Source organism: Procambarus clarkii, chromosome 22, assembly GCF_040958095.1.
Source record: "Procambarus clarkii isolate CNS0578487 chromosome 22, FALCON_Pclarkii_2.0, whole genome shotgun sequence".
Classification (NCBI taxonomy): domain Eukaryota; kingdom Metazoa; phylum Arthropoda; class Malacostraca; order Decapoda; family Cambaridae; genus Procambarus; species Procambarus clarkii.
Window position 1 is genome coordinate 19,850,324 of NC_091171.1, and position 15,041 is coordinate 19,865,364.

Sequence of the window (15,041 nt, forward strand, 5' to 3'; positions counted from 1 at the left end):
ACCCTCCGGGAGATCATTTACATATATCAGAAACAAGATAGGACCGAGTACAGAGCCCTGTGGGACTCCACTGGTGACTTCACGCCAATCGGAGGTCTCACCCCTCACCGTAACTCTCTGCTTCCTATTGCTTAGATACTCCCTTATCCACTGGAGCACCTTACCAGCTACACCTGCCTGTCTCTCCAGCTTATGTACCAGCCTCTTATGCGGTACTGTGTCAAAGGCTTTCCGACAATCCAAGAAAATGCAGTCCGCCCAGCCCTCTCTTTCTTGCTTAATCTGTGTCACCTGATCGTAGAATTCTATCAAGCCTGTAAGGCAAGATTTACCCTCCCTGAATCCATGTTGGCGATTTGTCACGAAGTCCCTTCTCTCCAGATGTGTTACCAGGTTTTTTCTCACGATCTTCTCCATCACCTTGCATGGTATACAAGTCAAGGACACTGGCCTGTAGTTCAGTGCCTCTTGTCTGTCGCCCTTTTTGTATAAAAAGGTGTGTGTGTGTGTGTGTGTGTGTGTGTGTGTGTGTGTGTGTGTATATATATATATATATATATATATATATATATATATATATATATATATATATATATATATATATATATATATATTATTAAATATGACCGAAAAAGTTAGATTAATAATTCTAACACGAATTTTCTCAATATTTCTTATGTTTCTCTTCACTGTTGATGGTAATTGAAATATCAATTCTCCAAAATTCATTTTTATTTATGGTCTGACGCCTGGATGCATTTTGTAATTCTTATTACATTTGGTAAACAGATCGAAACTGTGAACGCCAAGACTCCACCTGCCAAAGGTTATTGGGGAATATAAACCTGGGTATGCGTATGGAAATGTCAAGACCCACAATCCTGGAAACCTAAACCCACTTCAGCCAATCATCAGCCAGATACCCACACCCACATTCAGACTGGCTAAGCGACTCAATGGCTTGTTGACTCCTCATGTACCTTGTGCTTTCATCCTGAAGTTTCCAAAGGAATTTGTTGACTTACTGTGGGGAGCACTGGCCACAAGGATAAGAGCCTCATTGGATGTAGAGTCACTGTTTACCGACGTAGCTGTAGATGAAACAATCAGGATGATAGCAGACAGAGTGTATCGTGATCCGACTTGCACTCCTCTTGACCTACCAGAAAAATATACTAAGGAAACTTCTCCAAGTCTGCACTAAAGAGGCACCCTTCTTGAGCCCAAATGGGCACATGTATAAGCAAGTAGATGGGGTCGCCATGGGTTCTTCTCTAGGTGTCCTCTTTGTGAACTTCTTCATGAGTACCATTGAGCAGAGGGTCTTAGTTGACATGGACTTGAAACCCGCCATATACTGCAGGTATGTTGACGATATTTTTACGCAAGTACCTGATGCCAGACGTCTGCAGCAGCTGAAGGAGGCATTTGAGTGGAATTCTGTGCTGAGTTTCTCTTACAAGATGGAGAATGATGGGAAGCTGCCCTTTCTAGGTGTAACTATCATGGAAAGGAGCGGAGGCTTCCACACTGCAGTGTACACTAAGGAAATAAACATAGGAATGCGCCTCAATGCCAATAGTGACTGCCCAGACAGGTACAAGAGGAGTCTTGTCAATGCTTACGTCGACTGGGCTCTCAGTCACAGCTCAGGATGGAAGCAAGTCAATGAAGAACACTGTAGGGTAAGGCAGGTCCTAGTCAACAACGGCTTCTCTAACGGTTTTGTTGAAGACATCAGAAAAAATAGGTGAAACGCCATGCAACCTCTGAAGAGTCAACCAACACAACACTTGTACCCCCTATTAGACTATTTTACAGGAACTTCTTTTCGACGGCTCATAAAATGGAGGAAAGGGTCCTGAAAGATATTCTTAATAATAATAATAATAATAATAATAATAATTTTTATTTAGGCAAAGGTACATACATAAAGAGATTTTACAAAGTTTGTTGGCTTTATAGATAGGAGATCATACATACAATGCCTAAAGCCACTATTACGCAAAGCGTTTCGGGCAGGAAAAAACACTACTGACTAAAGCTTAAAACTAATGGGTAAAAAGAAAAAAATGCGTTGAGTACAAATAAAAATAGAGGTAAAAGAGGGGGGAACATTGTTGAAAAAACAGCACAAATACAATTACAAATTATTACAGAAAATTACATTAAAACAGCGTTGATTTGTAAAACAAAAAAAAAACAAAAAACATACATGGGTTGACAATAGAGAGGTAAGGTAGGTTACAGGGAATTTATTAGGTATAGCTTCGTTTTTAACTTAAACTGGTTGAGAGAGGTACTGTCTTTAACATGGTTGGGAAGGTCATTCCACATCCTGGGCCCCTTGATTTGTAGAGCATTTCTGGTTTGATTAAGTCGTACTCTAGGAATATCAAAACTGTATTTATTTCTGGTGTGGTGCTCATGGGTTCTGTTCTGTTATATCTTGATGGGAACGTTATCCCTACAGACAAAAATCAGAAAATACAAGTGACAATTTACTATAAAACCAAAGAAACGGCCAACCAACTCATGAAAAACTCCCCAGACACCAAACAGAACACCTTGAAGGAGTCCAACATCGTCTATGCCTTCAAATGCCCACTTGGGGACTGTAAGCCCCAAAGAACTCAGGATATAGGCAAGATAATAATGTCTCTTTCCGGGCGATTAACAATGCAAAAACAACAGGGCTCCATCAAGGAACATATAATTTCTTCTCACAACCAGACCATCACCAGAAAAATTTCTATTGGGGAGTGTTGTACATGCTGCTATGGCGGTATGTCCACTCACAAAATGTGTGGCGCTGCCCAATAAACTCGCCCCTCGGGGCAAAAATTTAAAAAATTAAATTAACCAGAGAAATCTTAACAAATAAAGAAATCATTGATAGATACAGCGATAGCAGGAGGCTCGTCATCAGCGAGGCACTACACATCAAAAAGTCAACACCAACAATCAATAGCCAATTAATTAATGCACAACTATATTCTACCCACCAAGACCCTGAACCAACATAGAAGCAGGAAGAGGAGGTATGGGCCAATAGGCCTTCTGCAGTTACTTCCGTTCTTATGTTTTCATACTCATTGTTTCGTGTTCTGTCTTGTGTTTGTCACCTCACCCAAAAACGAGTATAAATACGATGAATTTGTATGTGTAAACTGTCTTTGAAAATGTAATAAGAATTACGAAACACGTTCAGGCATCAGACCATAAATAAAAATGAATTTTGGAGAACTGATATTTCAGTTACCATCGATAGTGAAGAAAAACATAAGAAATATTGAGAAAATTCGTGTTAGAAATATTAATCTTACTTTTTTGGTCATATTCAACAACATATATTATACAGCTAGTATATATATATATATATATATATATATATATATATATATATATATATATATATATATATATATATATATATATATATATATATTAGTATATTTTGGTAGCAGTCTTTCCTGTAGACATATATTATTAAATATGACCGAAAAAGTAAGATTAATAATTCTAACACGAATTTTCTCGATCTTTCGTACATTTCTTTTCACTGTTGGAGGTAATTCAAAAATCAATTCTCCAAAATTCATTTTTTATTTCTAGTCTGACGCGACACTTGAGCGCATAGACGACGTTTCGTCTATGCCTTCAAATGCCCTCTTGGGGACTGTAAGCTCCAAAAAACCCAGTATATAGGCAAGACAACAACATCTCTTTCTAGGCGTTTAACGATGCATAAGCAACAGGGCTCCATTAAGGAACATATAATCTCTTCTCACAACCAAACCATCGCCAGAGAAATCCTAGTAAACAACACAGAAATCATCGATAGATACAGCGATAGCAGGCGGCTTGACGTCTGCGAGGCTCTACACATCAAGAAGTCAACACCAGCAATCAACAGCCAATTAATGCACAACTATATTCTACCCACCTCAAGACTCCGCTCCAATATAGAAGCATCAAGAAATATGGACCAATAGGCTTTCTACAAATCACTTCCATTCAAAACCCATTGTTTCGTGTTCTGTCTTGTGTTTAGGAATTTAATACCCTATTAATACCACCTCACCCCATCCACCTCACTCAAATGTAGATATAAACAAATCGAAGATGTGTAAGTTCTATTCAGTTGTGTATGTGTAAGCTAAAGTCTTTGAAAATGTAATAAGTTTTACGAAATGCGCTCAAGTGTCGCGTCAGACTAGAAATAAAAAATGAATTTTGGAGAATTGATTTTTGATTTACCACCAACAGTGAAAAGAAACGTACGAAAGATCGAGAAAATTCGTGTTAGAATTATTAATCTTACTTTTTCGGTCATATTTAATAATATATGTCTACAGGAAAGACTGCTACCAAAATATACTAGTATATATATATGTATATATATATGTATATATATATGTATATATATATGTGTATATATATATATGTGTATATATATATATATATATATATATATATATATATATATATATATATATATATATATATATATATATATATATATATATACATATATATATGTCTCATTGAATATGACAGCATATTCTGTATTAACTATTTTATGGTTTTGGGCTTCTATCCCTCTAACTAGTGTTCTTGCATCAGGGTTTAGTTGGAGGAGGAATTCTCCAAAAGTCATGTTCGTTTTCGAGGTGAAGAAAAAGAAGTAAATACTATAGAATGTATTACACTTATTATGAAATTGCACAACGTTTCGAACCTACATGGTTCATTCTCAAGTGATGAGAATGAATTATAATAAGTGTAATACATTCTATAGTTATTTACTTCTTTTTTCTTCACCTCGAAAACGAAAATGACTTTTGGAGAACTTCTCTTCCAACTAAACCATGATGCAAGAACACTTAGAGGGATAGAAGCCCTAAACCAGAAAATAGTTAATACAGAATATGCTGTCATATTCAATGAGACATGTATAAAAGAAATCCTGCTGCTAGTATACACCAATATAAATTTACATGACCCAGCAGTCCGCAACACAGAGTTTACCTATAGGTATAGGCACGATCTCATACGGCATCAACTAAACACGAAGAAGGAAGCCCTCCAAATCCTTACAAAGCAAGCTGAACATCTTTAAATAAATGGACCCAGTACGACATCCCCAACGAACTCAAGCAAACCATCAACAGTGAACTATTTAACCTGAAACAACAACACAAAACTTATGTAGAAACGAAGACACTCCAAAAGTTGACAACCCTAAATGGTGGACACTTAAAGATCCCTCGTCCGAACGATGGCTACATTAACCTTACTTCTCATGATCTTACCCAGGACCAACGACACCTCTTGAATCTTGGTCTAATTGTCAGTTCATATCAAAACCAATGAAGCATCAAAAACGCCTTGAAATCGAAATGCTTCTGGACGACATCCATAAGCTAGAAGACAACAAAAAAGTCATCACCACTGACACACTTCAGGCTGAACTACTAACAGAAGCGGGGGGGAAAACGAGGAACATACTCATCAACAATCTTAACCCCACGACTCAAAGAAGCAGCAAAACAACTAAAGAACAAATCCACAAGGGCCGTGACGAGGATTCGAACCTGCGTCCAGGAGCATCCCAGACGCTGCCTTAATCGACTGAGCTACGACATGGTTAAAAAAAGAGTTGAAACCGAAGTTCTACTGAACTTACAGGATCCCGCAGCCTCTCCGAGACACAAACCAGGGTTTTACACAACTCCCCCCCATGCACTCGAGCTATGTCAATTGGCCGCTCTCCCTCTTCGCCCTTACATCATTACACACAGAAATTACAATAACGTGATGCATCACGTTATTGTGATTTCTGTGTGTAAAAACAACTAAAAATTCTGGAAGATGTAACAATAAGAAAAGCTGACAAGACAGCAACATATGTGTTGATTCCTACCCAAGAATATATGAATAAAATTAGCGACATCCTCAGAGATGACACTAAATTTCAACGAATCACGAGGAACCCTGTGGAATACCTTAAACGCAAAGTGAACAAAACTATTACTGCAATCAATGCAAAGAAAGGTAGTGTTCATTTCACTAAACTCCAAGGCGACTTAGGATATGCCTATAGCAATGTTAAGATACACAAACCAGGTAACCCACTATGTCCAATAATCAGTCAAATACCAACTCCAACCTATCACCTGGCAAAAAGACTTAACGAACTCCTAACTCCATACACTCCAAACAACTATAGTCCCCAATCATCAACAGATTTCCTAGAATTAATGAAAACTACACAGCCCGAGGGAATCATTGCTTCCCTGGACGTCGAATCCCTATTTACCAACGTCCCAGTCGACACCACCATAGAAATGGTACTAGATAGAGTATATAGAGACGAGAGCAACCCCCCCAAATTAGACATACCTGAGCCACGCTTGAAGAGTCTATTCAAGGCATGTACAAAGGAAGCTCCTTTCATCAGTCAGCAAGGAGACATGTATCTACAAATAGACGGAGTAGCAATGGGCTTCCCCTTAGGAGTGTTATTCGCTAATTTTTACATGGGAACCATCGAAAATAGATTCTTCAGTAGTAGACAAAAACCAACTGTATACTACCGATATGTAGATGACATATTCATAATAGTAAAAGACTCAATGAACTAAAGATGAACTAATTGATCTAAAAAGCTATCTAGAGAGAGTGAGTCAATATTCCGATTTACACATGAAAATAGTGAAAATAACAGACTGCCATTCTTGGATGTACTAATAACAAAAACAGGAACCTCTTTAAGCACCAGCGTATATACTAAACCTACCAACATAGGATTATGCCTGAACGGTAGAAGTGAGTGCCCCCAAAAATACAAAGCCAGTGTTCTCAATGCCTTTATTCGTTGAGCGCTTACCCACTGCTCTGAATGGAGCAACGTGAGTAGAGAGTTTGAAAGAGTAACTCAGGTATTGGTGAACAACGGATATAGCAGCACGGAAATAAACGCTGCTATAAGAAGACACCTGGACCGATGGTACAATCCTGAACCTAGAGCAGTAACCACAACACCAATAAAACTATATTATAAATCAACTATGCACAGTGAACATAAAAAAAGAAAGAATATTGAAAAAAATAATCCGTAAAGGAGTAAAAAGCACTATTCCTAACCAAAACATAGACCTGATCATATTCTATAAAACAAAGAAGACTACCGACCTCCTTATTAAAAACAGTCCGAAGCCGACGGAGAACCCTCTACAGCAGTCAAGCGTTGTATACATGTACACTTGCCCCCACGAAGGATGTAACCTTCAATCTAAGTACATAGGTATGACGTCGACCAAGCTGACGAGGCGTTTGACCTGTCATCTTTAATCCGGTGCCCCCAGGAATCACATGAGACAATCCCATGACATCATCCTAACAAGACAAATGCTGAATAAAAACACTTGTATAATAGACAAAACCCAAGATGTAAGAAGATTACAAGTTCTTGAGGCAATCCAAATAAAAATAGAATAACCTACCATGAATACCCGAATTACGGTACTATTTACTCTACCCACCATGAGAGTAAGGACAAGACCGGAACACAACGATGCCAACATAGAAAACACTGCTCAACATAATAGGCTTACTACACCTGATTAATCATTGTATGTGCTTCGTCGTCTATTTTCGCCTTACCTTTTCCTTTATTCAACTTGTCTTCACCTGACCTCGTACTGGTATAAATCTAGTGCGCTTTGTATTTTCTTATCACTTGCAAATGAGCCATATGTAGGTTCGAAACGTTGTGCAATTTTATAATAAGTGTAATACATTCTATGGTTATTTACTTCTTTTTCTTCTCCTCGAAAACGAACATGACGTTTGGAGAACTTTTCTTCCAACTAAACCCTGATGCAAGAACACTAGTTAGAGGGATAGAAGCTCTAAACCAGAAAATAGTTAATACAGAATATGCTGTCATATTCAATGAGACATGTATATATACATACATACACTTACAAACATATATACATGTGTGTGTGTATATATATATATATATATATATATATATATATATATATATATATATATATATATATATATATATATATATATATATATATAATATACATATATACACACACACATATATAGGCTGACTCCATACACAGTTTCAAATTTAGATATGACAGAGCCCAGTAGGCTTCAGGAATCTGTACATCAGTTGATTGACGGTTGAGAAGCGGGACCAAAGAGCCAAAGCTCAACCCCCACAACCACAACTAGGTGAGTACATATATAATCAGTACTCTTTTTATATCACAATTAATTCAAGAAGTATTCTCAAGTCTCTATATAAAGTATATAGTTTATATCAGCTGTGAGCCAGTACACAGTCACTAGTCCTGCTCCACACCCACCCAACTGGGCGGCAGCTTTACAGTCATGTGCTCCACACCCACCCAACTGGGCGGCAGCTTTAGTCACGTGCTCCACACACACCCAACTGGGCGGCAGCTTTACAATCATGTGCTCCACACCCACCAACTGGGCGGCAGCTTTACAGTCATGTGCAGGCTGCACCTACAATAAGCAAACTTTGGGTACTTGGCCAAGATTCCTGGCAGCACATCAATATGAACAATATCAATGAAGAACTTACATATTTCTTGAACACATTAAAGGTGTTATCTCTGAATTCAGCTATTTTTCGCATTCAATTATATAATGATGTTACGGCCCTACTGGGACGCAACCGGGTTCTTCTCTGATGGTAGTAGAGTTTGGGTATCCGGCCCCAAGTTAGTAGAGGCTTTCAAGGGGTGTGTTCCGTAACGCAAGTTAAATTAAAGGGGGAGGGATACAAATGTTCCAATTTATATATATATATATTCACCACCACCATAAATAAATATCAGTCACACACGGGGTTTATAACTACACTATTATGTACAGGTTCGTCTTCCTCCGAAGACACTGGATGCTCGACGGTGCTCACTCTGGGTAGCCCTGGTTCCTTCTTCCGTGGCCCACGATGAATCCACTATGATTCTATGACGAATCTACCCTGGCCACAGGCCTGCCAAATCACAGTCCCACTGGGTGCTTCGTCGTGGAGGCCTTCAACCACAATCCAGCCTGTACCTGGCAGGTACCGATCAGCTCCGCTGTGCAGGCCACTCCACGACCGATACTAGGGTTGCTAGCCCTAGGCAGGAGCCTCATGTGATCCCGCTGATCACTCTCCTCACTAAGCACCACAGTGGCTAGTCTCTTCCACCAGCCAGCCCCGGATAAGGCAATTCCCAACACTGCCACACCACAGGCAGGCTAATACTCTCAACAGAGTTCGTCCGGGGGTGACTCACAGCTTCTTCAAAGCAGACTGGTGAAGAGACCTTGGCTGCCTTGGGTAGACTGATCCATCGTCCAATACTGTTGGGAATTTCCAACACCGAATACAACACTGTTGTATTCTCATTACTTATTACTAACCCTATTAATTATTGTAGTAAGTAAAATTAACACCACGTAGAATTCTCATGTACTAATAATTTCATCTGTGCAGTAGGCTAGAATTCTCACGTCACCCGACGCCAGTATTGCGTCAGATTTCATTATAATAAACACATTATATCCAATGTATCTGAGAATTAAATTCGATTCTCTATAACCAAGGCATTCTGTATGATAATTAATTACAGATGAATTGACCTCCAACTAAAAGCTGAATAGAGCGTTGGTCATAGCGATTATCTAGTAATAAAAGTTAACGTCACGAGTGAATGCCATGGGGAGACATTAGTTCCTCTCCCTTATATGTTTACTATCCCTAAATTGGCAAATAATAAGATTATCCTCTTCTAAATAATAAACCCGTCCAGTCTTCAACATTTCAAGCGTAAATGCGAGAAATACTAATATTCATGACAATAATTTGTCTAATGAACGCGAGACGCGGCGTGGGTTGGAGAGGCTTGCCAGTACACGTGGGGAAAAGCTCTGAGGCAGACCTACCCGTATCGTGCTCACGAGGAGACGCCATTACCCAGCCATCAGGGTAGACGTTAACCATCCTCAGATGAAAGTCGCCACTGTGAGGCGTGAACAACCTTGCAGATAATATCTTCAACTGGTGCTGGTGTAACATAAGGAACCTTTTTAATCTGGTTCCTGACTGCACGTGACCGACCAGTGAAGCGCGCCATTATCCAGGATAAGCGGAAGCCAGAGCCTGGGGCGCGAATTTCGGCAATCTTAAAACTTATACAGTGCCCTTATTAGCTAAGTATCTTCTCTTTATTTGATGCATCTTGTAAAGCGTAGTGTAGTAGCTGAGTGATTGACCGTGACGACGCATGCCAACACCAAACCACAGGTGATTACCTTTTATCACCTGTAACTCTTAATTTCTTGAATATAGAGATTCAGTAGTTTAATTAGTTGCTACTGTAAATATTTGTTTTGCAGCACGAGAGAAGAATTCTCCCTGCCGCCTTCTCCCATGTTAATCCATCCCATTCGTCAGCCAGCCGAGCCCAGGGAATTAGAGGAAGCGTCGTGGCTTACATAAAGGAATCATCATTAAGCTAAGATTTCTTTGTATTAAGTCATGAGAATCCTGAAATTACTTATATGCAGAATTTCTTTGGATTAACATGTGTTTATTGTGATTATCATTACTATACTTATAATCTATGTTCCCATTCATGGTAATGACATTAGTTTCACTATAATTCATAGGATTAGATTATTATAATTTGGATTAGTGAACGAACCACACTAGTTCCTGGACGTACTTACTTCCAGTAATAACCCCCCAATGTAGGTGTTTGAGGGTTTGATTCATTTAAATATACAGCCCATTAATTATTTCTATGGTCATATTCTCTAGTATTTTATCCATAGTTACTGGTTCATCTAGGAATTATCTAATGATCAGAAATTCTCAGTTTCCCTCTTTACTATAAAAGCGGGTGGTCCTTCGTAATTTAATTTACTACATTAATATTTAAATAATCAGATTCAAGCCCCAAATGTCCCACAAATACAGCAGTCCCAGCTCGACTCTGCAATCAGATACATCATTAATACTGGGGCACTCTAGGGAACTTCACTTACAGGCTTAGACACAAACATCCACCTCTTCATTCCATAGATGGCGTTGCTGTCTAAGTGCCACCTCACTAGAGGTCAGCAGCGGCTACGTTATGAGCTGATTAAGACGGGAATCCAGCACCTGTGGCTGGTATATCCCGTCCTCACTAGATGGCGTTGTCCATTTGGAGTGGGTTTCGGGAGCGGACTCACAGATGGCGTTGTCGTCACTGCTCCGTGCTCCAACGCTGGACTCGGGTCCGTAACACCTCCCATCCAAAAAGAATTTGGTTTGAATTTCTATAAAAGAAAACAAACCAAATTAGTACGTGGGTACAACTCCAAACGGACTCACGTAAACAATGGTCTGGAGTGGCGAGGATGTCTTGTCCGCAAAACTGTCCTAATAGGAGATTCTAGCACAAGGAAAACTTGAAGATGGTAGGCAATGACCTGCCTGATGTGACTTCCCACACCTTCACTAAGATGGCAAGCAAGGGCATAATCTCACGTGTCTTTAGTAATGATCGGCACTGGCGCAATGTGGGGCGAATCGACACTTCCCTGTGTCGTGGCACCGTTGGTGGCTGGTCACAGACGGCATTTCTTGTACCGGTCCAGTAGTCCTTCAGGGAGACGGGAACCTGGAATACAGGGGTCTGATAATTTAGAGTAACAGTGATTGTTGTTAAGTCAGTACTCACAGCATAATCTTCCACTAGGCCCACACCTAGTCCCAGCAGGGCTGCTTGTACTCGGAAGATGGTGTTCGCTCTGCCACCGTCAGGTCGACCAACGTTCCGTATAATGCTGAATCCATGCTCAGCAATCACGCGGGGGGTGTCAACCTGTCGGAAACAGTCACTCATAATTTCACTTCTCATACCTCCTATATCCACCATCACCTTCCAGGTCCCTTCTTTGACTGCAACACTCACAGTGCAAGTCTCTAATCCCTGGGGTTTCTTAATGATGTTAATAGGAGCCATCATCTGTCGGGTCGTCCACTGATCCTTACTTAAAATACACATAAGAATTAAACAAAATACCGCCAAGAAACATTTAGGAATCAGCTTCATGAGCCTATCACGTCCATAGCTGGCGATCTCCATTAGCCTGGCTTGGATCAAAGAGCATACTAGAGCCTGCGCACCTACCTCACATACCTCTGACGTCTGGGGAATCTCTGGCCGGTTCAATGAACGTTGTATCTTGCCATACCCCAAGTACTCGTCCGCCGTCACTCCAGACTCTTGGGTATCCGTGGGTACTTTTACACGAGGCCTCTCCTCTTGCTCAGTCGCTTCTGTCACCATAACCTCATGTTTCTTGTCGGGAGAAGAATCAGGAGACTGTTAGAATGCTGTCAATCTGTTGGGTAGAGGAAGGATTAAACAGGTTAAGTAGTTGTATGTCTGCCTGTACCTGGATATTACCAATGCCTGCTGTTACCTCAGACCTTCTTGCTGTTTTGGCTGACTCGTCCACAACCTTGAGATTATCGTAGTCCCAACCTGTCACCAAGTCGTTGGCTAGTATTACGTCAATCCCAGCTATAGGCAGGGTATCAACTACTGCCAACGCACATGTGCCGCTGAAGTAAGGCGAGTCTAGATGTACCGGCACTAAGGGGGCAAGTACCGCGTCATAGGAAACCCAACCAGGACAACCTTTTGTCTCCCATCTACACTCACTCCCTCGGGTAACGAGTCTCTCACGATCAGGGACTGGGCTGCTCCACTATCTCTGAACACTACAACTGATCTACCAGTATGATCACTCGTTACATACCCGCCTGAAGTGTGAGGGGCAAACAATCCTGGTCCTTCCTGACTAGTCATCAGAGATTGGGTTCCCACTGTTGGTGTCACACAGCCCATCAGCATCACCTCCCTACGTGGACCGCTACCTCTTCTGCCTCGGCACATAGCAGCAATGTGCCCTTTCTGCCCACAAGTCCAACACACTACATTCCTCCTCGGACTACGGTGTTTCGGACTGCTAGGACAAGTCCTTTGGGGGCTACTTGGGGGAGTCTTCATAGCGCTTTGTGGGACGGGTCTCTTCTCTTCTTGACAAGGTTTGCCAAACAGACGTGGGTAATTCCTAGGGACATACCTAGTGGAAGACCTACGCGTTAGGATGTATTCTTCAGCCATAGTGGCTGCTGCACGTAAGGTCTCTACCTATTGCTCTTCTAGGTATGTCTTCAGATCTCCAGACAGACATTCCTTAAAATCCTCCAACAAAACGAGCTGTTCGAGTTCTTCTTTCGTCTTCACCCTCCGAGAAGCACACCACTCTTGGAAAAGCCGTTCCTTGATGGTCGCAAACTCGGTGAACGTGTGCTCCGAGGTCTTTTTCAGGTTCCTGAACTTCTGCCTGTAAGCCTCAGGCACCAATTGGTAAGCCATGAGCACTACCTTCTTCACCGTGTCGTAATCACAGGAGTCATCAAGGGACAACGTGGAGTAGGCGATTTGGGCCTTCCCAGTCAAGACGGACTGTATCATGATGGCCCAATTCTCATTTGGCCAATCCAAAGAGGCTACAACTTTCTCGAAGGCTGCAAAGAACTTCGACACGTCCCGTTGAATTTTGGGACCATTTTGATGTTCCTTACCGGATCGAAACCACTCATTTCCGTTGTTTTCCTCTGACCGCCTAACCACAATACTTCTAACTCATGTTGTCTTTCCTTTTCCTCTCTGTCTCGTCGTTCTTCCCGTTCTTTTTCCCTTTCTTGCTCTTCTCGTTCTCTTTCTCGCTCTTCTCGTTCTCTTTCTCGCTCTTCTCTCTCTCGTTTCTCTTCTCTTTCTCGCTCTTCTCTCTCTCTTCTCTCTCTCGTTTCTCTTCTCTTTCTCGCTCTTCTCTCTCGTTTCTCTTCTCTTTCTCGCTCTTCTCTCTCTCGTTTCTCTTCTTTCTTCTCTTTCTCGCTCTTCTTTCCTTTCTTGTAATTCTAAACGCTTCATTTCCATTTCTTTTTCTTGTCTCTCTCTTTCCAGTTCTAACTTCTTATCTTCTCTCTCTCTTGCTTTCTCTTCCCTCTCTCTAGCGAGTTCTAGCTTTTTCCATTCTATTTCACGGTGGATCTCTAATTCACGCATTTTCACAGTGAGTAAACTTATATTCAGTTCACTCTCATCACTTTCAATGTCACTACCTTTATCTTCCTTTTCAGTGGAAGCTACCACCTCACTTTCTTTTATACTCTGTGCCTCGCCTTCCTGTTTCTCCCCGGCCTTCAAATGTTTGTGAACCTTTGACAAGATCTCAACACGGGAATCACTTGCGCGTATCTTTATCTCCAGATATGCGCTTACTAGCACCAGTTCTTGTTTTCCCAGATATTTCAATCTGGCATGACAGTCCTCCTTGTTCAGAAAGCTCTGAACGTCGTCCAGATCCTCGATGGTCACTTTTTCTGCCATTATCACTTTAAGTGGTGCACGAACGCTTAACACGTCGCTTCACTTGAGCACTTTACACACCAAGCACTGTACTACACCAATATTGCACGTAATCACACGGGGCACCGCACTACAATATTGCACTAAATCACACCGAGCACCGCATAGGATGCACAACGTCCAAATAATTATAAACGGGGGGAATTACTTACAGGGGATTGCGCTACATCACCACCCCTGTCAAACATACTTGACAAGGGGTCGAATCCCGCTGGGGATGCCAATTATGTTACGGCCCAACTGGGACGAAACCGGGATCTTCTCTGATGGTAGTAGAGTTTGGGTATCCGGCCCCAAGTTAGTAGAGGCTTTCAAGGGGTGTGTTCCGTAACGCAAGTTAAATTAAAGGGGGAGGGATACAAATGTTCCAATTTATATATATATATATTCACCACCAACATAAATAAATATCAGTCACACACGGGGTTTATAACTACACTATTATGTACAGGTTCGTCTTCCTCCGAAGACACTGGATGCTCGACGGTGCTCACTCTGGGT

General features: G+C 41.2%; 2 protein-coding genes across 5 annotated transcripts in view; both read left to right on the forward strand.

Annotated features, from left to right (window-relative positions):
- LOC123757638 (bifunctional peptidase and arginyl-hydroxylase JMJD5) overlaps positions 1 to 15,041 on the forward strand; it is a 296,441-nt gene that overhangs the window by 271,589 nt on the left and 9,811 nt on the right. The window lies entirely within an intron of this gene.
- LOC138367436 (uncharacterized) lies at positions 5,937 to 6,647 on the forward strand. The gene has a single exon (XM_069329091.1). The coding sequence runs from the start codon at positions 5,937 to 5,939 to the stop codon at positions 6,645 to 6,647; it is 711 nt and encodes a 236-aa protein (XP_069185192.1).

Excerpts from the sequence above, each read along its gene's own strand:
- LOC138367436 (XM_069329091.1), top strand. The coding sequence starts at position 5,937 with ATGAATAAAATTAGCGACATCCTCAGAGATGACACTAAATTTCAACGA.